General features: G+C 51.4%; 2 protein-coding genes across 5 annotated transcripts; both read left to right on the top strand.

Annotated features, from left to right (window-relative positions):
* The first annotated feature begins 2,575 nt into the window (after positions 1 to 2,575).
* IL12RB1 (interleukin 12 receptor subunit beta 1) lies at positions 2,576 to 20,875 on the top strand. Of its 4 annotated transcripts, none has more exons than XM_032627872.1 (16): positions 2,576 to 2,737; positions 3,666 to 3,728; positions 4,645 to 4,762; positions 5,182 to 5,351; positions 7,319 to 7,458; positions 9,720 to 9,753; positions 10,228 to 10,350; positions 11,111 to 11,193; positions 12,038 to 12,275; positions 14,857 to 15,024; positions 15,707 to 15,844; positions 16,206 to 16,361; positions 17,543 to 17,677; positions 18,565 to 18,691; positions 19,006 to 19,087; positions 19,832 to 20,875. In XM_032627872.1, exons 1-16 carry the CDS (start codon positions 2,590 to 2,592, stop codon positions 20,195 to 20,197), a joined length of 2,289 nt encoding a protein of 762 aa, XP_032483763.1. In that variant the 5' UTR covers positions 2,576 to 2,589; the 3' UTR covers positions 20,198 to 20,875. The 4 variants fall into 4 exon arrangements, with proteins under 4 accessions (XP_032483763.1, XP_032483764.1, XP_032483765.1 ...); XM_032627873.1 differs by having other exon boundaries at positions 18,586 to 18,691; XM_032627874.1 differs by having other exon boundaries at positions 7,340 to 7,458.
* A 7-nt stretch (positions 20,876 to 20,882) lies between these two features.
* Positions 20,883 to 21,471, top strand: LOC116751674 (c-Myc-binding protein-like). The gene has a single exon (XM_032627876.1). It carries the CDS (start codon positions 20,895 to 20,897, stop codon positions 21,162 to 21,164), a length of 270 nt encoding a protein of 89 aa, XP_032483767.1. The 5' UTR covers positions 20,883 to 20,894; the 3' UTR covers positions 21,165 to 21,471.
* The last annotated feature ends 415 nt before the right edge of the window (positions 21,472 to 21,886 follow it).

A 21,886-nucleotide genomic window follows, 5' to 3' on the forward strand; every position in this document is an offset into this window, starting at 1 on the left:
TATTGGTGAAAAATGTTCTTATTAATAAATGTGTTTGTTAAATGAACTCATGGATTTTCTCCTTGCCAACTCCTACTCATCCTTCAAGACCCTCCTTAGATGCCCCTCAGGGGCACCAGGTCTCTTGACCACATGGAGAGAAGCTCAGCCCTTCTCGGGCTAAAGGTTACTACCTGTCCTTCCCCCAGAAGGCGGAAGCTGAGGGGGTGGGGAAGTTCTGTGGTTCTTCCCATTACCATTTCCTGGGGAGGGCGGCCTATGACCCTATCCTTCCTGCCTCTCCCTCCCCCCAGTTTGTGGGGCATCTGAAAGTGGGACAGCTCTGGGGACATATCCCACGTGTGCTTCTGGGGCAGCTGGGAGGGCTTCCTGGAGTAGGTGGCAGGCAGGCCAAGAGAGGTGGGAGTATAAAGATTTGGCACGGGGAAGGTGGGCTGCGGTGAACCTCAAGGTGAGCTTCCAACTGTGACTTCAAAAAGGGTAGAAACAACACCTGACAAGTGGCTGGAATCCTTCTCACACTCCTGCCATAGCTCCTTGGGAAAAAGCTCTTGGGAAAAAGCCCAGCCCTTCAGCCCAGCACTCAAGGCCCTGGCCCCCCTTACCATCTTCGTCTCTCCCATGGAGCCCCAGACCTGCCACGTTCATCTTGCTGTTCCCCAAATCATGTCCCCCAAACTTTTGCCTCTTCTGTGACCTCTGCCGGGAATGCCCTTTAATTCTACAAAGCCAGTTCAAGACCTCCTTACTCTGGGCAGCCCTCCCTGGTCCCCTGCAGGACCCCCTTAACCTCTGCCCCTCCCTGCACCCAGCCCCTGACCTCAAGGAGCTGGGGGCGTCTGTGTCCAGCTCTGCCCCACCCCCCTTGACGTTTTTCCAGTGACTGCTCTAACTTTGGGGGGATGGGAAAGAGGTGTGACAAGCGCAGAGGCCACTGTGAGCCGCCAAAGAGTGATAAATCATACTGGCTGTCTGGTGGGCAGCAACCCTCTTTTATCCACACTCTAGCCCATTTGCAGATGGGGAAGCTGAGGCCTGGGAGGCCCAACTTTCGGGAGGGGGGTTGGTGGGAGGTAGGGAGTAGCCCCGGGGCATGGGTCTTACTCTGGAAGGTGCAAAGCTCAGCCCCACTGTGGGGGGTGCCCTGCCTCAGGGTTTGCATCCATGTTTTCACCTCTAGCTGGGGCCCTGAGTGGTCTGGGTGTCTCTGGACCCAGTTTCTCCATCTGCAAAATGGGGCACCTGATGTAGGGGTCTCAGGATCATCGAGAGGTGGGCCATGGGTTTACCCCTATCTCCAATGGTCCCTTCTATCTTTATGTTTCTCTCCATTTGTGTCTCTGTCTCTCTCTGTCTCTGACCCTCCCCCAGGCCTCAAACCTACTCCGCCCCCTGGCCTGGCCTGGGCCCTGCTGCCTGTGAAGACTGCTCTGTGCAGGGTCACAGGGTCCCCGTCCCCACTGTGCCAGGCCTGGAACACTGCCTCTTTGTTCCGATGGCTCTGACTTCATGGCCTGCTGGGCGCCTGACCCTGGCCAGCCCAGCTGCCCCTCAGGACTGGCTCTCAGAGAATGGGCTTCCTCCTGGCCTCTTGGGCCTCAGTTTCCCCAGATGCTCTCCCCCAGGAGAGACCCTTACCCTGTTCTTTTCCCACCTGGGCTCCGAGAACATTTTTTTTTAGGTGAAAATCACATAACATAAAATTAACCATTTTAAAATATACAGTTCAGTGACATTTAGAATATTCTCTATATGGTACAACAATTACCTCTGTCTAGTTCCAAAACATTTTCAGCACCCCAAAATGCAGCCCCATCCCCATGAGCAGTCACTCCCCATTCCCCTCCCCCAGCCCCTGGCAACCACTAATCTACTTTCTGTCTCTGTGGATTTGCCTGTTCCAGACATTTCATATACATAGAATCATACAACATATGGGCTGCTGTGTCTGACTTTTTTCACTCAGCCTGTTGTTTTGGGGGTTCATCCACTTGGTAGCATGAATCAGCTCTTCTCCATGGACATTTTGGGCCTTTGTTGACAGAAACTGAGACCACCCCCCTCCCCACCCCCCCACCTCTCCACCTCTGGCTGAGAAAAAGACACAGAGAAAAGACAAAGTTGAGTCTGAAGGAAGCAAGGAGACTCTTCCAGACCTGGAACCCAGGGTGCCCTGAGGCTGGAATTCGGGAAATGGGGAGGTGGACATTTTTGGAGGGCCCAGCCTACAGCAAGCACTTCATAACAATTTACTGGGAGAGTGAACTCTGATGTCTGAAGACCCTGGCCTCCCATTTAGCTCCTAAGTCTCAGAAGTGGACCAGAGAGGGCTGGAGACCTGGCCAAGGGCACAGAGCCCCAGGCCACCCATGGGGCTCTCACCCAGTGTCCAGCTTCAGTCTGGGGCCAGCAGAGAAGACCCCCCCGGACCTAGGGCTCAAGGGTCCAGGGCTCGGGTGTGTTTGTGGTCTGAATGAGGCCACCACGCCCAGGCTGACTTCCTGGGTTTCTTTTTCACTTTGACTTGCCCTGGGAGGGGCCATGACACCTAACTTTTTTTTTCCTTTTAGTTTTTCTTGCTAAGCTTTAATGTGTTCCTGGGTGAGGACTGGGTGGCTGGGGCCTCTCCAGCAGCACAGAAGCTCGTCCGGGATTGCCACCCTCTTCGAGGACCTCATGGGGCAGCGGGTGACCAGGATGGTCTCCCTCTTTCTCCTCCTGCTACCCCGGCAGGGCGGTGAGTCCCCTACCCTGGAGTAGTCCCCTATGTCTCTTCTTGCCGGGGCGGGGGGCTGTGTGTGTATATGTGGAGGGCTGTGGACCCGGTTCCCAGGGTTGTTTCTGTGTCTCTGGGCCTCAGTCTTTCCCTCTATCAAATGTGAGCTGGACGATCATGGATTCTGATGTCAGACTTGGGCATCTCCCCTCCGGTCTTGATTTTGTCTTCTGTGGGGTGGGCTGAAGCTCTGAATCTTTCCCACATCCCAGAGTTTAATGAGAAATAGCTAAGGAAGGGATAAAGACCAAGTATATATATATTATATATATATATATATATATATATATATAAATAATAGTGTTATGTACCCAGTGTACGTAATATACATACTCTCTCTCCATCTTGTGGAATCGAATGGGAAGGGACCCAGCCCCCAGCAGATGACTAGGTTTGGACTCTCATCCCAGCTCTGCTGTTGCATGACATCGGGCAACTGCTTTGTGCCTCAGTTTCCCTCTCTGTAAACAGGAGATCAGCAAGGTTTCAGGGCTTTTAGAGGTCAGGCAGGGCTGGAGACCAGCAAAAGGGAGAGGTACAGGGGACCCTGGATTGCTTTAGAGGAGCGGCCCGAGAGCTGGATGGGTGGGTGGATGGATGGATGGGTGGATGTATGGATAGATGAGTGTGGATGGGTGGATGGATGAATGGATGGATAGGTGAGTGGATGGATGGATGGATGGATGGGTGGGTGGGTGGAAAGATGGATGGCTGAATAGATGAGTGGATGGGTGGATGGATGGACGGATGGATGGATGGATAGAAAGGTGGATGGGTGGGTGGGTGCAAGGATGGGAAAGTGGGCAGGTGCATGGATGGTCACTGGGCAAGCCCCCCTCCCCTGCAGTGAAAGGCTGAGACTGTCATTATCTCTTCATTGCCTTTGCAGCTGAAGCCTGTGGCACCATGGGGTGCTGTTTTCAGGATCCACCGTATCCGGATGCAGACTCAGGTCTGGGGCAGCTCCCCATCGTGGGAGGAAGGGGTTATACTGGGCTCTGACTGACCCATCCCGAGCAGCCACTCTCTCAGCTCCCTCCTGCCCAGCCAAAGACTGGGGTCTCAGGAGCCCCAACCCGACAGCCTGATGGCCTGGCCTCACCAAACTCAGGTGTCCTGGAGCAGTCACCTCTGTAAGCCTCATCTACTCCGTAACAGGGTCGCAGGACTGGTGTCTGTGTCCGTCCTGATTGGTCAGCATCTGGGGCTAAGCAGCTATTAAACATTTTGAAGTTGCTCCGAGGCAAGCATTGCTGGAACATTCATGCTTGTAACAGACTCACTAAATCTGCCACGGGGCAAGGCGTTTCATCTATTCTTTTGTTCCAGAAATATTTACCAAGCACGTACTATGTGCAGACACAGTTCTAGACATGAAGGAATCAGCTGCGAGCCCAGCTGTCCTCCTGGGGTCACAGCCTAGTGCAGGAGGTGGACAAGAGGCACATAAATGCATATCCTGCATACAATGACGTGCTAGGAAAAAAACAGCAGGGTGAGGGATGGAGAAGGAGGGGGCTGCTTCAAATAGCCTAGTGCTTGAAGAGGTGACACTGAAGGAGAAATTGGAATGTCAAGCTCTGGGCCAAGGACATTTCAGGCAGGGGGCATAGCACATGCAAAGGTCCTGAGGTAGGAGTGAGCCTGGTGTGTTTGAGGACCAGTGAAGAGGCTGAAGTGGCTGGAGGAGGAGATGCAAGGGAGATGGCAGGAGACAGGCGGGAAGGGCACAGGAAGGTGCTGGAAGTCACAGCGTGTTTAGGCTGAGGTGACACCGGATTGCATAAGTGTCACAAAGATTCCTCTCTGGGGTGTGGCAGTTTGGGGATCCCACCCCCCCACACTCTAATCTGTTCTCAAACCTCCAGGCTTAGCTTCGGGTCCCCGGGACCTAAACTGCTACCGGATACTCAGCAACGCTGGTTACGAATGTTCCTGGGAATATGAGGGCCCCGCAGCTGGGGTCAGCCACTTCCTGAGATGCTGGTGAGGATCCTGCCTTTGCTCCTGACCCCCTGCCTCTACTCTCAGATGTATGAGCTCGGCAGTGTCTTTGCCTCTTCCTGGGCCTCAGTTTCTCATGTCAGAAGGGAGGGCTTGGGGATCTGTGTTGTGGGGTCAGCATGGGTGGGTATCCAGTTTGGGCGGCAATTAGGATCCCTGTGGTCCTTCCTTCATCCTCACCCTGTGACTTATACATCCATCTATTCATTTCTTCCTTCCCTCTGTGGCAGCCCATGTTAGGAGATTCTGGGATCCTCCAAACCCCTTAGTCCTAAGTTGATCCCTAAGAAAACCCCAGGCTGGGGAGCAGCGGTAAAAGGGGAAGAAAAGGATGCTGGGAAGTGATGCACATCATCTGCTGTGGCCGCTGAGACTCAGTACCGATACCCTCCTTCCCACAGCCTCAAGCCTGGGCGCTGTTGCTACTTTGCTGCAGGCTCAGCCACCAAGCTGCAGTTCTCCGACCAGGATGGCATATCCGTGCTCCACGCTGTCACTCTCTGGGTGGAATCCCGGGCTGCCAACTGGACAGAGAAGTCCCCCAACATTACCCTGAACCTCTACAGCTCAGGTCAGCACCCTGTTCTCTTCCTCTCCACTACCACTTCCTCACCCAGAGAAGCCTCTGGTCCCCAAGCCTAGACCTGAGGGAATTCTGGGTCCCTGGCAAGGGGCTGGATACTGCCAGCTGTTTTTACATCCAACTCTGTCATGTAACCTGGCAGAGTCTTTCATGGTCCCCTAACGGATCCCCTACTGATGAGCATGTAGGTAGCTTCCGTTTCTCCTTGATACTGTAATGTGGCCAAGACCCTGTTGGGTCTTATAATTTTTTTTTTTGTTTTGTTTTTTTGCTGCATTGGGTCATCATTGCTGTGTGTGGGCTTCCTCTAGTTGCAGAGCGTGGGGGCTACTCTTCGTTGCGATGCTCTGGCTGCTCATTGTGGTGGCTTCTCTTGTTGCGGAGCACGGTCTCTAGGTGCGCAGGCTTGAGTAGTTGCAGCACACGGGCTCAGTAGTTGTGGCTCGCGGGCTTTAGAACACAGGCTCAGTAGTTGTGGCGCACGGGCTTAGTTGCTCCGCGGCATGTGGGATCTTCCCGGGCCAGGGATCGGACCCGTGTCCCCTGCATTGGCAGGCGGATTCTTAACCACTGCGTCACCAGGGAAGTCCCCTGTGTTCGGTCTTTAAAATCTGTTTTCACGAATCAATAACATATACTTAGTTTATACTCTTTGAACTGCTACTGAGTGCCATGCTCAGTCAACAGGGGACATGGGCAAGGCCAATGGAGGTCACAGAACAGGGCTGGGACAAGGGTGAGATGAATGAGGTACGCTCCTTGGCCACAGAATGTTATGGGGGTGCCAAAAAACCTCGGTAGTCATTATAAACCATATCATGATGCAACTTTTCTTTTTTAATATTTATTTATTTATTTATTTGGCTGTGCCGCTCTTAGTTGTGGCACGCAGGATCTTTGTTGCCACATGAGGGTTCTTTGTTGAAGCATGCGGGATCTTTTAGTTGCAGCATGCATGTGGGATCTAGTTCCCTGACCAGGGATCGAACCCAGGTCCCCTGCATTGGGAGTGCGAAGTATTGACCCATGGACCACCAGGGAAGTTCCATGATGCAACGTTTTAAAAAAATCAATATTAATGCAAAAAAAAAAAAAAGCCATGACAAATCAAATATCAGGTTTTTGTTTTTTTTTTCGGCCGCACTGCACAGCACGCAGGATCTTATTTCCCCGACCAGGGATCGAACCCACACCCCCTGCAGTGGAAGTGCAGAACCCTAACCACTGGACCGCCAGAGAATTCCCCAGAACTTCAAATAAAGACAGGATCTGACCCTGTATTTGTACAACCTTGCCTGACTCTCCTCACCCTAATCTCAACCCTGTCCCTGCCTTCATGGAGCCCAGATTCATGTAGGGTGATGAACAAGGCATGATCGTTACACATGATGAGATACTGCTGGGAGGTCAGGGAGGGCTCCAGCTCAAGGATGAAAAAGATCCAGTAGGAATAAAGATGGGGAAGTGTGGATACAGCAAAACAGAGGATACAGCAAGTGCAAAGACCCTGAGCTGGAATCAAGCACAGTATGACCGAGATGCAGAAAGCATGATAGATGTCTCTCCTCAGGCCAGGCTCCTTGAAGTGGGCTTAAAAAGTTAGTAAGATTTCCCTAATAGTCCTTCAGAAAAAAAATAGAATCAGTTAATTACCCTCTCACCAGCAATTTACAAAAGTGCCTGTCTCACCACAGCCTTGTCAGCAATGAGTATTAATATTTTAAAGACACCTTTACTAATAGGATCCTGTGTATAAATCTTAACTCTTTGACCCCAGGCTTAGATAGAACCCCAGGCTTAGATGGGACCTGTAGAGGTGTCCCTGATTCAAATTTGGGGAGCTTGGTGGTTTACTATGGGCCAGGAGGATCATGGGAAGATTTTCCAGAGTTTTCAGGACCAACGGCTCACACACATGCCGGCTTCCCCTTCCCAACCCCCAACTCTGCTTCCAGTTAAATACGACCCTCCCCCAGGAAACATCAAGGTGTCCAGGTCAGCGGGGCAGCTGCTCATGGAGTGGGAGACCCCAGCCCACCAGGATGGTGCTGAGGTACAGTTCCGGCACCGGACACCTGGCAGCCCGTGGAAGTGGGTGAGTTTATTCCCCAGATCAGGGGTTTGCACAGGCACAGGGCACCCTCACACCTCTCCCATCAGTTTTGCAATCTCTGTATCTATCACCCTTCCCACGTGGCCTCCGCTCTTGCCCCATGTTTAGCCTCTGGGTCTCTCTGACGTGAAGATCTGATTGTGATCTCCCTTGCTCACACACAACCTCCGTGGCTCCCCACTACCCTCAGTAAGTCATCCTTATCTTCAGCTGGCCCTAGTTTCCCTCACTTGCCTCATGCTTTCTCTGGCCCCTTTTTGAATGGCCATCATTCTTTGCCTATGCCCTGGATTCCCAGCCTCTTTGCCTTGGTATATGCAGTTCCTTCCACCTGCATGCCCTCCTCTGTATCTGAGCACATGTGAATCCAACCCACCTTCAGGGTCCAGCTCAAGGGCTACCTCTGCCAGGAAACTACCTTTCCACCATTCCTCCCTCCCTCCCTCCTTTCTTTTTTTCTATTTTTTTTTTTTTTAAAGCCGTGCTGTGTGGCATGTGGGGTCTTAGTTCCCCGACCAGGGACTGAACCCCTGCCCACTGCATTGGGAGCACAGAGTCTTAACTGGACCTCCAGGGAAGTCCCTCCTTTTTTTAAATTCAGATGTAACTGACATACAAAATCATATTAGTTTCAAGTGTACAACATGATTTGATATTTGTATACATTGTGAAATCATCACCGCAATAAGTCTGTTTAACATCCGTCACCACACAGGCATGTTCCAGATTTTGCTTCTTGTAATGAGAACTTTTAAGATTTACTCTCTTAGCAACTTTTATCCATTCATCCATCGATGGACACTAAGATTGCTTTCACATCTTGGCTGCTGTAAATAATGCTGCAGTGAACATGAAGGTGCATGTATCTTTTCCAATTAGTGTTTTGCTTTTCTTTGGATGGATACTCAGAAGTGGTATTGCTGGATGATATGGTAGCTCTATTTTTAATATTTTGAGGAACTTGCCTCTGTTTTCCATAGTGGCTGCTGCAATTTACATCCCCACCAACAGTGCACAGGGTTCCCTTTTCTCCACATCCTCGCCAACAATTGTTATCTCTTGCCTTTTTGATGATAACCATTCTGACAGGTGTGAGGTGGTATCTCGTTGTGGTTTTGATCTGCATTTCCTTGATGATTAGTGACGTCGAACACATTTTCGTGTCCCTGTTGGCCATCTGTATGTCTTCTCTGGACCTTCATCCATGCTTCAGCTACTCTATTCTCCCCTCTCCCCTGCAAGCAGGGCAAGCCTAGGCTTGCAAGAAACCTCAGCCCTGACCAAGTCCCCAAGGAGTCCCTGGTTTGGGAGAGACAGAGAACACCCACCCAGCTTCTGAACTGTGGTGTCTCCCCCTCCCCCAGCCTGGGAATATCTTGAGTCCAGGGAGTAACCTCAGTTTGGGCCCTATCTTCCCTCCAAATGTTGTGCCCCTCCCTGAGCCTCAGTTTTACCATCAAGTGAATGGGTTCGGATCAGTCAGGGACAGGTGACATGGGACTCCTGTTGGGGAGGGGCATCTCTTTGCTTTTTATCTCCAGCCCCCTAACACACTCTGCAGTGGACTCTCTCAGCCCCCCTTTGCAGATGAGGAAACCGAAGCTCAGGATGTCCAGGGACCTCTCAGCATCAGCCGGGGGAGTGTGGGGCTAGCTGGGTCCTAAACTTGCCTCTCCTCATCCACGACACCACAAACAGATAGGTTTTGTCTCTTAAAGTATTTTTTTAGGAAATTATAAAAATATAATTTTGCCTCCTAAAATAATTATTTTATTTTATTTTTTAATTTTTGGCCTCAACACACGGCTTGTGGGATATTAGTTCTCCGACCAGGGATCGAACCCGGGCCCCGGAAGTGAACGTGCCAAGTCCTGACCACTGGACTGCAAGGAAATTCCCCCAAATAATTCTTTAAAAAAAAACAAAAACAAAAGTTTTTTATTTTGGAATAATCTTAGATTTTCAGAAAAGTTACAAAGAAGTACATAGAGCCTTCACCCGGCTTCCCCACAGGTTAATGGCTTTCGTTCCCAAGTCTGTCTGTCACTGGTCTCTTGCTATGAACTAAACTCCAGAGTTTATTTGGATTATCACCCACTTTTCCAAGAATGTCCTCTTTCTGTTCTCAGATCCAATCCAGGCTTCCATGTTACATTTAGCAAAGTAATTGTTGAAAATTTCAAAAAAGCTAGAATTTTCAACACCCAAGTGTAAAACAATGTATAAATATGGTCTTGTTTTAGGGCGACTGTGGACATCAGGATGATGCTGGCTTCGGTGAGAATAATAGTGACAATGACAGCGGTAGCAAGTTAGCATTAATTAGGCACCCACTGTGTGCTAGACCCAGTGCTGAATTCTCTGTAGGCTTGTTTGCGCCTCCCTGTAGCTCAGTCTTGGATTATCCCCATTTCACAGGTGAGGAAACAAAGGCTTGGGCTTGTGAAGCCTTTGGCCAAGTTCACATCCCTAGTAGATGGCCTTGCTGAGACTTGAACTCCGGACAGTAGAAGAAGTGGGTGATCCTTGAGGCCCCAAGAGCACAGGACCTGGCCTATTCCGGCTGTGTCCTCAGGGTCCGGCACATGATCAGCTCTCAATAAGTGCTTGTACACAGTTGGCACTCAATAAGTGCATGTGCACAGTTGGAGCTTAATATGTGCACGATGGCTGAGTGACCAGTGCCAAGCCCTGGGTGCTCCCGGCTTTGGGACAGCCCCTTTGCTTGATGTTTGATCTGCTTCTTCCCAGAGTCATGCCTCTGCCCCTTGGAGATGGACACGGCCCAGGAATTCCAGCTGCGGCGACGGCTGAGGCCAGGGGTCTCCGGAGGTCCCTGGAGCAGCTGGAGCAGCCCTGTGTGCATCCCCCCTGGTGAGAGCACCCTGGACCACAGGAAGGGAGACAGGCGTTAGAAAGATGGTAGTAGTATTAGAAATAAGGTGGTGAGCGTTAGCATTAAGGTGATGGATGTTAGAAATAAGGCTGCCGAAGAAATTAGGGAAAATTAGTGCAAGGTGGCAGGGCAGTGGGCAAGTTTCACTTTGTAAAATGTGGCAAATCCATAATAAAAAGAAAACATTTATCAGTCTTTCTCTCCTTCCAATGAGTTTGGTGGGTTTTGTTCTTTGAAAGCCGAACAAGGAGTTGATGGGTGCAAGTGGCTGTGTCGTGAAGGCAGATTTTTCCAAATGACACAGGAAGCTGGAGCCAGGGCAGCTCCAGAGTGGAGACGTGGCCCGAGGTGGGGGTGGGAGGGAGAGATGGGGGGAGTGACTGTCAACATTTGTCCCCCTACCCTTTGAGCTGGAGCTTCCTCCTGCCCACCCAAGTGCATATCTGCTGGGAAACAATTCTGATGGCTGTTTTCAGATTTTTTTTTTTAATTGTAGTAGAAAAAGACATAATATAAAATTTGCCATTTTAACCATTTTTAGCCAGTTGCATTAAGTATATTCACACTATCGTGGAGTGGATCTCCATGTTTGCAGATTTTGAAAACTACTTAACGACCCATGGAATCCTGTGTTTCATTGGAGGGAAGGAAAAGGTCCTGGGTCCCAATCCAGGGTCTGCAGGACGTTGTGAGCAAGGACCCCACCCCCAGTGTCACTGTCTTGCTGTCTCATTGCAGAAACCCCCCCACAGGCCAAGGTGAGGTTCTCGGTGGAGCAGCTCCGCCCGGATGGGAGGAGGAAGGTGACCTTGCATGAGCAGGTAATGGGACCATCGCAGGCCTGTGGGGTGGCCTGAGGACAGAGAGAAGGAGACAAGAGGCTGGAGTGGAAGTGTTTAAAAGGAGGGAGATGAGCCGTGGAGGTGGTAGGGACCGGAAGGACTGTGGGTTGAACTCTGAAGGTAATGGGGAACCATGGAGGGTGTGTGAGCAGAGGAAGGATATGGCTGGACTCAGGTGTTCACAGGCTCCCTCAGGCAGCCATTGGGGGAGCAGATTTTGCGGGGCTCACGTGAAAGCTGGAAGGCCAGGAAGGGGTTGACTGTGCTGGTCTGGATGGGAGATGATTTTTTTGAAGTCCCCCAAACAACTCATTAAGTACAGTCGAATGAATCCATTTTCCAGAGGAGGAAACTGAGGCGCAGAGGGGAAATCCCCTGCCTGAGTTGGGGCAAACTCACCATACATTTCAACCCCTGGCTTCACCATAATTGATTCCGCCAGGTCCCCAATGGGCTGGCACGATAGAGCTGTAGTGAAGCTCCTTCTCGTCCTAGGTTTCCTATAATTTGAATTTCTTTTCTTAGGAAAAATGTCCAGGCTCGAAGTAACTGGGTCCAAAGACAGAAACATTTTTTTCCTCTGGCTTTCAGTGGGTTTTGCCGAATTATTCCCCCCTCCCCCTAAATCAATGAGCAGTGGATGTGTCAGTTTCCCAGCAGCCTGGCCAGCACTGAGGTTTACTATTTTTAAAAAAATTTTCATACGTGTCATCAGCTGTGGCCCGTGGATGAGCCTGTGCTCGTTGGCAGCATCCTGATGTCAACCCACGGGGACGACGTGCATGTTCAGGTCCCCACAAACCATCTCTCACACTCACAACAGCTGCCCCAGCTGGAGCTTCCAGAAGGCTGCCTCGGGCCCGACTCAGGCATGGAGGTGACCTACCATGTCCACCTGCATATGCTGTCCTGCCCATGTAAGGCCAAGGCCACGAGGACCCTGCGCCTGCGGAAAAAGCTCAGCCTCTCGGGTGCCGCCTATGACCTGGTTGTCGTTTCCCGGAATCGCTTTGGCCTCGGTCCCAACCAGACATGGCACATTCCTGCCTATACCCACTCAGGTGCCTTTGGCTGGGCAGTGGGGGGGCCTCTTGGAGCTGAGCACGTACTCGAGCCTCAGCTAGACTAGAGTGAAGCGAGTGAGGCACGAAAATGTAATGTGGTGTCTAATTTAGGAGTGTGTAAAGTCAGTATTCAAAATGCATAGCATTAAAAAATGCATAGCGCTATAGTGTAATAGTTAAAAAATTTCTCACTGGCAAACTGTGGCCCAGGCCAAACACTTGTTTTTGTAAATAAAGTTTTATTAGGACCAGGGCCAAGATCAGGGTGTGGCAAGCAAGGCAGGGCCGTGCAAATACAGGGTTGATCCTGTCTTTATTTAAAATCTAGATATTTTGCTCATTTTATATACACGTATACATATATTAAATATATACATATATTTATACACAATGAAAAAATCAATGGCGGTGATGTGGATAAAAGGGAACCTTCATACACTGTTGGCAGGAATGTAAATTGGTGCAGCCACTATGGAAAACAGTATGGAGATTCCTCAGAAAATTAAGACTAGAACTACCATATGATCCAGCAATTCCACTTCTGGGTATTTATCCAAAGAAAAAGAAAACATAATTGGAGAAGATATACGCACCCCTATGTTCATTGCAGCGTTGTTCGCAATAGCCAAGATATGGAAACAACCTAAGTGCCCATCAATGGATGAATGGACAAAAAAGATGTGGTGCATGTATACAATGGAATACTACTCGGCCATAAAAAAGAACGAAATGTTGCCATTTGTGACAACACGCGTGGACCTTGAGGATATTATGCTTAGTGAAACAATTCAGCTGGAGAAAGACAAATACCCTATGATTTCACTCAGATGTGGAATATAAAAACCAACCAACCAGCCAACCAACCAACCAACCAAACAAACAACTGACTGACTAACTAGATGGACGAACCAAAACGAATACCTAGATATAGAGAACAGATTAGTGGTTACCAGAGGGGAAGAGGCAAGGGGAGGGGAGGGGTAAAGGGGATCCACTCTATGGTGACAGACGGAAACGAAAGTTTTCATGCTGAGCACACGGTAGGGTATTCAGAGGTCAAAATATTCAGAAGTGCACGTGAAATATTTTTATTATTATAATATTTTAAACCAGTGTTACCTCAAAAAAAATCTAAAATTTAAAAATTAAGGCTTTATATGTATGTATATAAACATATGTATTTTATTGAGGTAAAGTTCACATATCAAGAGGAACCATTTTAACAAGTACAATTTGGGGCCTTAATTACATTCACAGTGTTGTACAATCATCACCTCTGTCTAGTTCCAGAACCTTTTCATCATGCCCAAAAGGAGACCCCGTCCCCCTTAGCAGTCACTCCCCCTCCCCCTCCCCCTCCCCCTCCCCCTCCCCCAGCCCCTGACAATCACCAATCTGCTTTCTGTCTCTGTGGATTTGCCTGTTCTGGACATTTCATAGAATTAATCATATACTATGTGACCTTTTGTGTCTGGCTTCTTTCACAGCCTGATGTCTTCAAGATTCATCCACATTGTAGCAGGCATCAGTGCTTCATTCCTTTTTATGGCTGAGTAATATTCCACTGTGTGAATGGGCCACATTTTGTTTATCTGTTTTTCCACTGACGGACATTTGAGCTGTTTCCCTTGTTTGGCAACCGTGAATAGCACTCAGTACATCTTTTTAGGTTCATTTTGATTTTTTAAAAAAATATTGCATTAGAAGAGTGTTGATTTTGAGTTCTTTGGCGCCTCCTTAATTTCATGCCCTGCTCGCTTCACCTTAGTCCTGATCCTGCTGGGCACCCAGCTGGGCTGTTAGGATGATGCCCATTTCAGAGATGAGACGACTGAGGCTCAGACAGATGAAGCCACTTGCCAGGGTGACTCAGCGGCAAGTCTGTCAGCTCCTGGTCTGCTTTGGGCCATGGCCTTGCTATGTGACATTGGGCTGGTGGCTCTCCGACTTGGAGCCTCAGTTTTTATACCATTGGGATAATCACGGTCCCACTTTGTGGGAAAGTGGCACCTGTAAAATGCTCGGCACTGGCCTGGCGCATACAGTCGGAACTCAATAAATGATAGCTATTGTCCTTAGAATTGGAAGCAGTACTCACCTCTCAGGTTGGTACAGGTGACCTTGCTGTAGGGAGTGGAGAGATGAGCCCAGGGGGTTGAGTGGGTCTGTCCTCGGGGCTCTGAGCTCTGGTCCAGCCGGGAGGCTCCTCCTCCACCACAGCCACCCACCGCTGGGCAAGGTGGGTGGTGGGTGGCCAGGCATCTGCTGGACCAGGAGATGCCCACTAGTCTGACAGGGTAGTAGTGGCAGCATAGGGAGCACCGACTGTGGGCATCCTGGCAGGGAACCCACAGTCAGGCTGGGGGAGGACTCGATTCATTCAAACAGCCCCTGCTGTCCCCTCTGTGCTCAGCCCCCATCCTGGCAGCCCCCAGCGTAGGGAGACAGAGCCAGATACAGACACTCCTGGCCCTGGGGGGTTAGAGCTTGTCAAGAGGGTGGGATGGGGCTATAGGAGCCTTGGGGTGGGGGGAGCATGAAGCAGCTATTCTGATGTGCCTCTCTTGTCTTCTTCCAGAACCAGGGGTTCTGAATATCAGTACCAGAGCCAACAGGACCACCATGCATTGGCCAGCCCAGGCCCAGGGCATGACATACTGCATTGAGTGGCAGCCCCAGGGCCAGGACGAGAGCCTTGCCACCTGCACCCTGACGGCACCCCAGGACCGGGACCCTGATGGAATGGGTACCGTAATATCGGTTGCCCTGCATCCTCCATTAGAGCTCCTGGTCAGCGCAAACCTACAGGCATCATCCTTGTGGAGTGTCTGAGGCCCAGAGAGGTCTTGCCACTTGCGCAAGGTCACACAGAGGTGGGGACAGGCCAAGACAGACCCTTCCACTCATGCAGGTCTGGAGCTTCCTGCTGGGATCCTGGGGTGTCAGGGCTCAGCCCTGGGAAAGTTGCACCCCAGCAGGTAATGAGTCTCACGTCCCAGGGTGTTTGTTAAACATTCACCCGTGCCTAGCAAGATGCAGGTGGCAAATTAATGAGGCCTCTGGAGGGAAAGGGAGGGTGCCAAATGGCCCAAGCAGCCTCTCACTCTCTGACGTGGTCTTGGCCGGGGCCCCAGGAAGCCTCAGCCTCAACCTGGTCCTCAAAGAGCTCCCAGCCAGGGGAGACAGAGCTGGATGCAGACACCCCAGCGCCATAGAGCAGGAGCTGTGCTGGAGGGGGTGGGGACAGGTTGGGAAGGGGCGGGGATGGGGTGGCGAGGGGCATGAGGACGGAATCCTGGAGGAGGGGACATTGGTGCAAGGGCTTTAAAGCATGGGTAGGAGTGCTCTAAGAGTTTCTGGCAGATGGCACAGGGGCGGAGGTGGGGACACAATCTATTTACTGGTCTGACCCTTGCTAATCCTTCCAGCAACGCACAGCTTGAGCCAAGCATCTGGGGCAATGTGGCAGAAGGAGTGTTACCGCATCACTATCTTTGCCTCTGCGCACCCAGAGAAGCCCACCTCATGGTCCACCGTCTTGTCCACCTTCCACTTTGGAGGCAATGGTGAGTGGCCCAAACCTGCAGGGTGGTCTCCCCAGGGGACTCGGCAGTGTCCTTGGGTATCAGGAAGGGGGAATACCATTTAGAGGCACCTACTGCATATCAGGCCCTGGCCAGAAGCCAGACACATAGAAGTCAGCTCAGTCAACTCTTAAGATACCCCGAGAGGCATTGCACCATTATATAGTAAGAAAACTGAGGCTCAGAGAGGGGAAGTGATGACACCAAGAGTGGTGGAACTGGCAGACACAGCTGACTCTGTGGCCAAGGTTCCCTGGGTCTCTGGACAGTAGCAGGCTGGGCAGGCAGGAAGTACTCAACCAGCACCCTTGGAGCTGACCGTGGTAAAGGATGTTGGTTGCAGCCTCGGAGGCCGGGAGCCCACAACATGTGTCTGTAAAGAAACTCAGCCAGGATTCAGTGTCTGTGGACTGGACACCATCTCTGCTGAGCACCTGCCCCGGCGTCCTGAAGGAGTACGTTGTGCGCTGCCAGGATGAGGCCAGCAACCAAGTATCCGGTACGTGAGGCAGCACAGGCCTGGCTGGGGGAGGAAGGGCTCTGGCCTTGAGTTCTGCCTTGCTGTGTGACCCTGGGCACCTCACTGTCCCTCTCTGGGCCTTGGTTTTCACACCCATGGAACAATAGAGTTGGACTCAAGGGTCTTGACTGGCCCTTTAGACGGCAACCCCCATGGAGCGGGGATGACTGTCTCCATTCTACAGACGGGGAAACTGAGGCCTGGAGAGGGATTCACCTGCCCAAAGGTTAAACAAGCTTGGATTTGAGCTCACTTAGGTGCCCCTTCCTGCCCCATAGGAGGGAAAGAAATGAGGATGTACAGGGCAGGTCTCACCAGGGCTGAAACTTCCTGTCATTTCCCACATTGGGAGCCTCTTCCTCCCCACTGGGTAACATAGCCTTGCGAGAATACAGCCTCGCCCATCCATCTCCTGCAGCAGCAGGCCAGGCCGCCAAGACCATGAGTTTATATCCTGCCTTCCCTCCTCGAGCCCAGCACAGGGGCGGGAGGGGGGTGGAGGAGGGAGGAGGGTGGAACGGGGGCTGCTCTGACATCAGACATAGACATTCTGCCATCAGCCTGGTCACCCTCCGTTGTTTAGAGGGGGTAAATGAGGCCAAATGGGAGTCGGTGACTTGTTCATAGTGGCACAGCTGGAAGCAGCCCATTTGCTGAAAAGCAGTTTGCCAAAAGTCAAATTGCTGAAGGTTTATGCACCAAATGCCCATTTGGCCAAATGTACCAACTTCCCCGAAATTTCTTTTGAAGAATATTCCTCTTGAATATTTACAACGAATATGGATTTAGGGTTCTAGGCATTTTTCCTCCATGTAGTTATCTGGCGAAAGGGTGAACCAGGCCAGGGAAACAGCCAGTGCAAAGGCCCTGAGGTTTGGGATTGAACCTGGTGCCTTTTAGGGAGCCTCTGAGGAGAAGGCAGATGCGGCTGGAAAGCAGAGGACTAGGAGCGAGTGAAGGGCAAATTGGTCAGAATTTGAGAAAAAACAGCATCATTCACTGAATAGTTTGATGAAGAATATTTTCCAAATAAGTTTGATGTGAATGGGTGCATTTAGGGAAGATTATTCAGCAAAATGTCTGTGAGCCCCTACTCCCACCCCCAGGGTGGAGCCCAGAGTAAAGGGGGTTTAGGGACACACGCTGCCTCCCGCCCACAGAGCTGTCAGTGAATGCCACAGAGACCCAGATCACCCTCCAGGGCCTGCGGGCTGCCACAGCCTACAAGGTGCAGGTTCGAGCAGACACAGCCAAGTGGCGGGGTGCCTGGAGCCAGCCCCTGCGCTTCACCGTCGGTGAGTGAGGGGGCGGGCCCGGGTACTTACCCAGAGTGCACTGCCCCATCCCACATGTCAGCAAGCAGTCCCGCCCTGACCCTCCATCTTTCCATGGCTCCCCATGCATCCCTCTCAGGAGAAAGTCGCAGGCTGACCTGCTCCCAACTCCTTCACCTCTGCTGCAGCTTCCCCTCATGAACCTTCTCTTATGCTGGCTTTTCCTTGCAGGCTTCTCTGTCTGGAATGTTTGGTCTCCTTGTCAAACTCCTATTCATCCTTCAAAACTCAGCTCAAAAGCTCTCTCCTCCAGGAAGCCTTCCAGGCTTCCTTCTGGGCACCCCCCACTGCCCCTCCTACCTGGCCTGACGCCTTGGGAGTGTGTGTGGGTGTCTGTGTGGGCTCTGCCTCCCCCAGCCTTGGAGCTCCTGGGGAAAGGAAGGGAGCAGGGGGGCTATTTATTGAGTGAATGAATGAATATGAATGAATGAGTATCTCATCACAAACATAAGGAGGTGGGCTCCATTGTCTTGGGGTGTGTGGCAATGACAGATTTGGAGACCAAATGATCCCTGTTCCTGCCACGTTCCCTGCCTGTTGTCCTTGTTGTGAAGTCTGGTCCCAAGAGAACCAGTGAGTCAGACTGGGTGTGTGGTGGGCTGGTCTGGGTCCGGGGGAGCAACCACACAGGCCCTACCTGCAGGCTCTTGGAGCTACAGTGTCCTGAGCACTTATTGTGTGCCAGGGCTTTATCCTGTAGTCACAGGGCGGGGGGGGGTCCCACTTCACAGAAGAGGAAACTGAGGCACAGAGGGATTCACAGCATGCCAGCGTCAGCAGTGAGTTGATGGAGGGCCCGCCCCTCCCACTCCCTCCTCAATGAGAAGCGGGAGGTGGCTCTCCCCCAGCCCAAGCTCTTCTGCTTCCAGAAGTCCAGGTTTCTGAGCTGTCCGATTTGTCCATCTTCCTCGCATCTTTTGGGAGCTTCGTGAGCATCCTTCTCCTGGGAATCTTTGGGTACCTCGGCTTGAACAGGTAACTTGCACCCCTTCCCCCAAGATGATCTGTAATAGTGATAGTAAGAATAGTAATAACTGCTCCACCCCAAGTAGGTTTTTATGTCCACTTTCGAGATGAGGAAACTGAGGCCCAGATAGTCAGGCCCAGGCATCCAGCAGTGGCGACAGTGCTGGGATTTCAATCCGGGTCTATCAGTCTCCCGTACCCCTGACCCCTTGGCCACATCCTCACTCCCCTTATTATAACCGAATGGAGATGAAAAAAATAAGTCAGAACAATTAAAAAGTAAGAACGAACAGAAGCACTGACCAGTTCTCCTCCTTCCCCAGGGCTGTAAGGCACCTGTGCCCACCCCTGCCCACACCTTGTGCCAGCACTGCCGTCGAGTTCTCTGGCAGCCAGGGGAAGCAGGTAAGGGCCCCCTTTCTAATTCCAGGTCTTGTTTATTGGGTCCATATCTGGACCAGGGTTCTGAAGAGTAATGGCCATGCATTAACTCATTTTACTTTCCCCCAACCCACTGGTGCAAAAACTCCAAAAGCCTGTCCAATTTTATAGACAGGCAAATAGAAACCCAAAGCGGAACCTCGTGTGGGCCATTTACTAGTAGCAGAAACAGAACTGAAGTGAGTTCCACAAAGGAACCTGATAGAAAAAAAAAAAAATCCAGGGTGGTGGGCTTCAGGCATGGCTGGATCCAGGAACTAGGACTCCATCTCTTTGTGGTGCTATCCTCCCTTCAGGCTTCTGTCTCAGGCAGGCTCAGCCTTCCCCCTGTGGAAGCAGGGTATCCATTTTTCCCATTAACTGGAGCAGAATTCTCGGACATCACTGATTGGCCCAGCTTGGGTCATATGCCCATCCCTTAGCCTATCACTAGAACCAGGGGGTAGGAGTGTTCTGATTGGCTGGGCCAGGATCACATGCCAGTGGCAAGAGCTGGCGTGGGGCTACTGCCCTGTCCAACCACGTCAACTAAGAGAGGAGAAGGGGCAATTTTCCAAAGAGAAATGGGGGGGGGGGTCCTTCCAACTGATCCTTGAATTAGTCTCGGGTTTTAGAGAATTAAGCCAGAAGGGACCTGGTCCACTCCATCCTTGTGTGGATGAGAAATAGGGCCCTGCCCACAGCCTTGACCCCACCGTCCGTCTCCAGGTTTGGCAGTGGAACAGCCCGGCAGACTTCCCGGAGGAGGTGTCCCAGCAAGAGGCCCTGGTGGTGAACATATCCTGGGACAAAGGAGAGCGAACTGACGTGGACACAGCTGGGCTTCTCAAGGAGAAGATGGAGCTGCCTCTGGGTGCCCCTGAGCCAGCCCTGGACACGGAGCTGCCCTTGAAAGACAGGAAATGGGAGCAGGGATGCCCTGAGGCTGGGACTCTGGGGCCTGGCTGGAAGGACAGTCTGGAGGACAGCCCTGCCCAGGCAGCTGGACTCCCGCTGCTCCTGGGAGACCTAAGGCAGACCCCCAAATTCCGTTCCCAGGGAGAAACAGAAACATCTGCCTCCCCTTACAGATAGGAAGACCAACGATCGCAATCACGACAGTTGGTTATTAAGTGCTTATTGCATACCCAGCCTGTTCTTTCTAGGCACGTGATGCCCTGAATCCCCATAACCGCCTTGAGGTACATGGCTGTCTTATTAACCTATTTCAGTGAGCCTCAGTGAGGCTCAGAGAGGGCGAGTGGCTGGCCTGTGGCCACACAACACAGGCAGGAGTCTAACCCAGGTGGAGTGACTCAGACCCCATCCCCACTGCCCAGACTCTGGCGTCAGTGCCCCCCCACCAACACCCACTCTGTCCAGCACTGGTTGCCACATGTCCTGTGGTGGGAACCCTACAAACCGCCATGAAACGGGAGCTGCTACCCAGGGCCAGGGCCTGGCATCCATGGAGCAAGGCGCTCTTGGCCCGTTGGGGGTGTGTGGGATAGACTGGAGGGGGGGCCCAAACGGTCTCAGGCTGATCCCAGGGTCCTGGGCTGGGCATCCTGTCCCAGAAGCATTGGGTGGGGAATCTGGGCACAGAGTTCCTGGCTGCATCGCAGGGTCTCCAGGCTTGGAGGATCTAGGTGTGAGGAAAAGAACGGGAGCTCTAAGCATTCTGAGGGGGGCATTGGCACCTCCCTGGCCTCAGACTCCTCCCCTATAAAATGGGAGTGAAAAAGTAAAATAAAATAAAAAATAAAATGGAAACGCGGCTGCTGCTTTCACTATGGCTCATTACAAAGCCGCCCATCAGTTATGGAGGTACTTGGAGAAGTCGGGGGTGCTGGACACGCTGACCAAGGTATTGGTAATCTTATATGAAGAACCAGAGAATCCTAATAGTGCTTTGGATTTTTTAAAACATTGCTTAGGAGCTGCTACCCCAGAAAATCTAGAAATAGAGCTGCTTCACCTAGAATTGGCAGAAATGGAAGAGGAATATGAAGCAATTGTAGAAGAAAATAAAAAACTGAAAACAAAGGAGAAAGTTCAGTAAACTTATGGTGGAGAGGAAGAAAATACCCTACTATAAGCCACAACATCTTTGGGAAGATGTAGATGATTGCATATCAAGTATTTGTGCAGTGCAGTTATGAATGGGATTTAAATTTTAGTTTCCCAGTAATTTTAAAGATTTATATAAAAAGAGTTTTCATTAGGTTTGATTGTATTAAATATTAAAAATCACTGAGTGGTTTAAAAAGATAGGACGGGGACTTCCCTGGTGGCGCAGTGGATAAGAATCCTCCTGCCAATGCAGGAGACTACAGGTTCGATCCCTAGTGTGGGAAGATCCCACATGCCCCGGAGCAACTAAGCCCGTGTGCCGCAACCACTGAGCGCACACGCCTAGAGCCCATGAGCCACAACTGCTGAGCCCACGTGCCACAGCTACTGAAGCCCGCACGCATCAATGAAGACCCAATGCAGCCCAAAATAAATGAAATTAATTCTTAAAATAAAGGACTTCAGGGCTTCCCTGGTGGCGCAGTGGTTGAGAGTCCGCCTGCCGATGCAGGGGACACGGGTTCGCGCCCCGGTCCGGGAAGATCCCACATGCCGCGGAGCGGCTGGGCCCGTGAGCCATGGCCGCTGAACCTGCGCGTCCGGAGCCTGTGCTCCGCAACGGGAGAGGCCACAACAGTGAGAGGCCCGCGTACCGCAAAAAAAAAAAAAAAAAAAAAAGGACTTTAATATAAACTTACTGATTCAGTAATT

The sequence above is a fragment of the Phocoena sinus genome, chromosome 3 (genome assembly GCF_008692025.1).
Source record: "Phocoena sinus isolate mPhoSin1 chromosome 3, mPhoSin1.pri, whole genome shotgun sequence".
Classification (NCBI taxonomy): Eukaryota; Metazoa; Chordata; class Mammalia; order Artiodactyla; family Phocoenidae; genus Phocoena; species Phocoena sinus.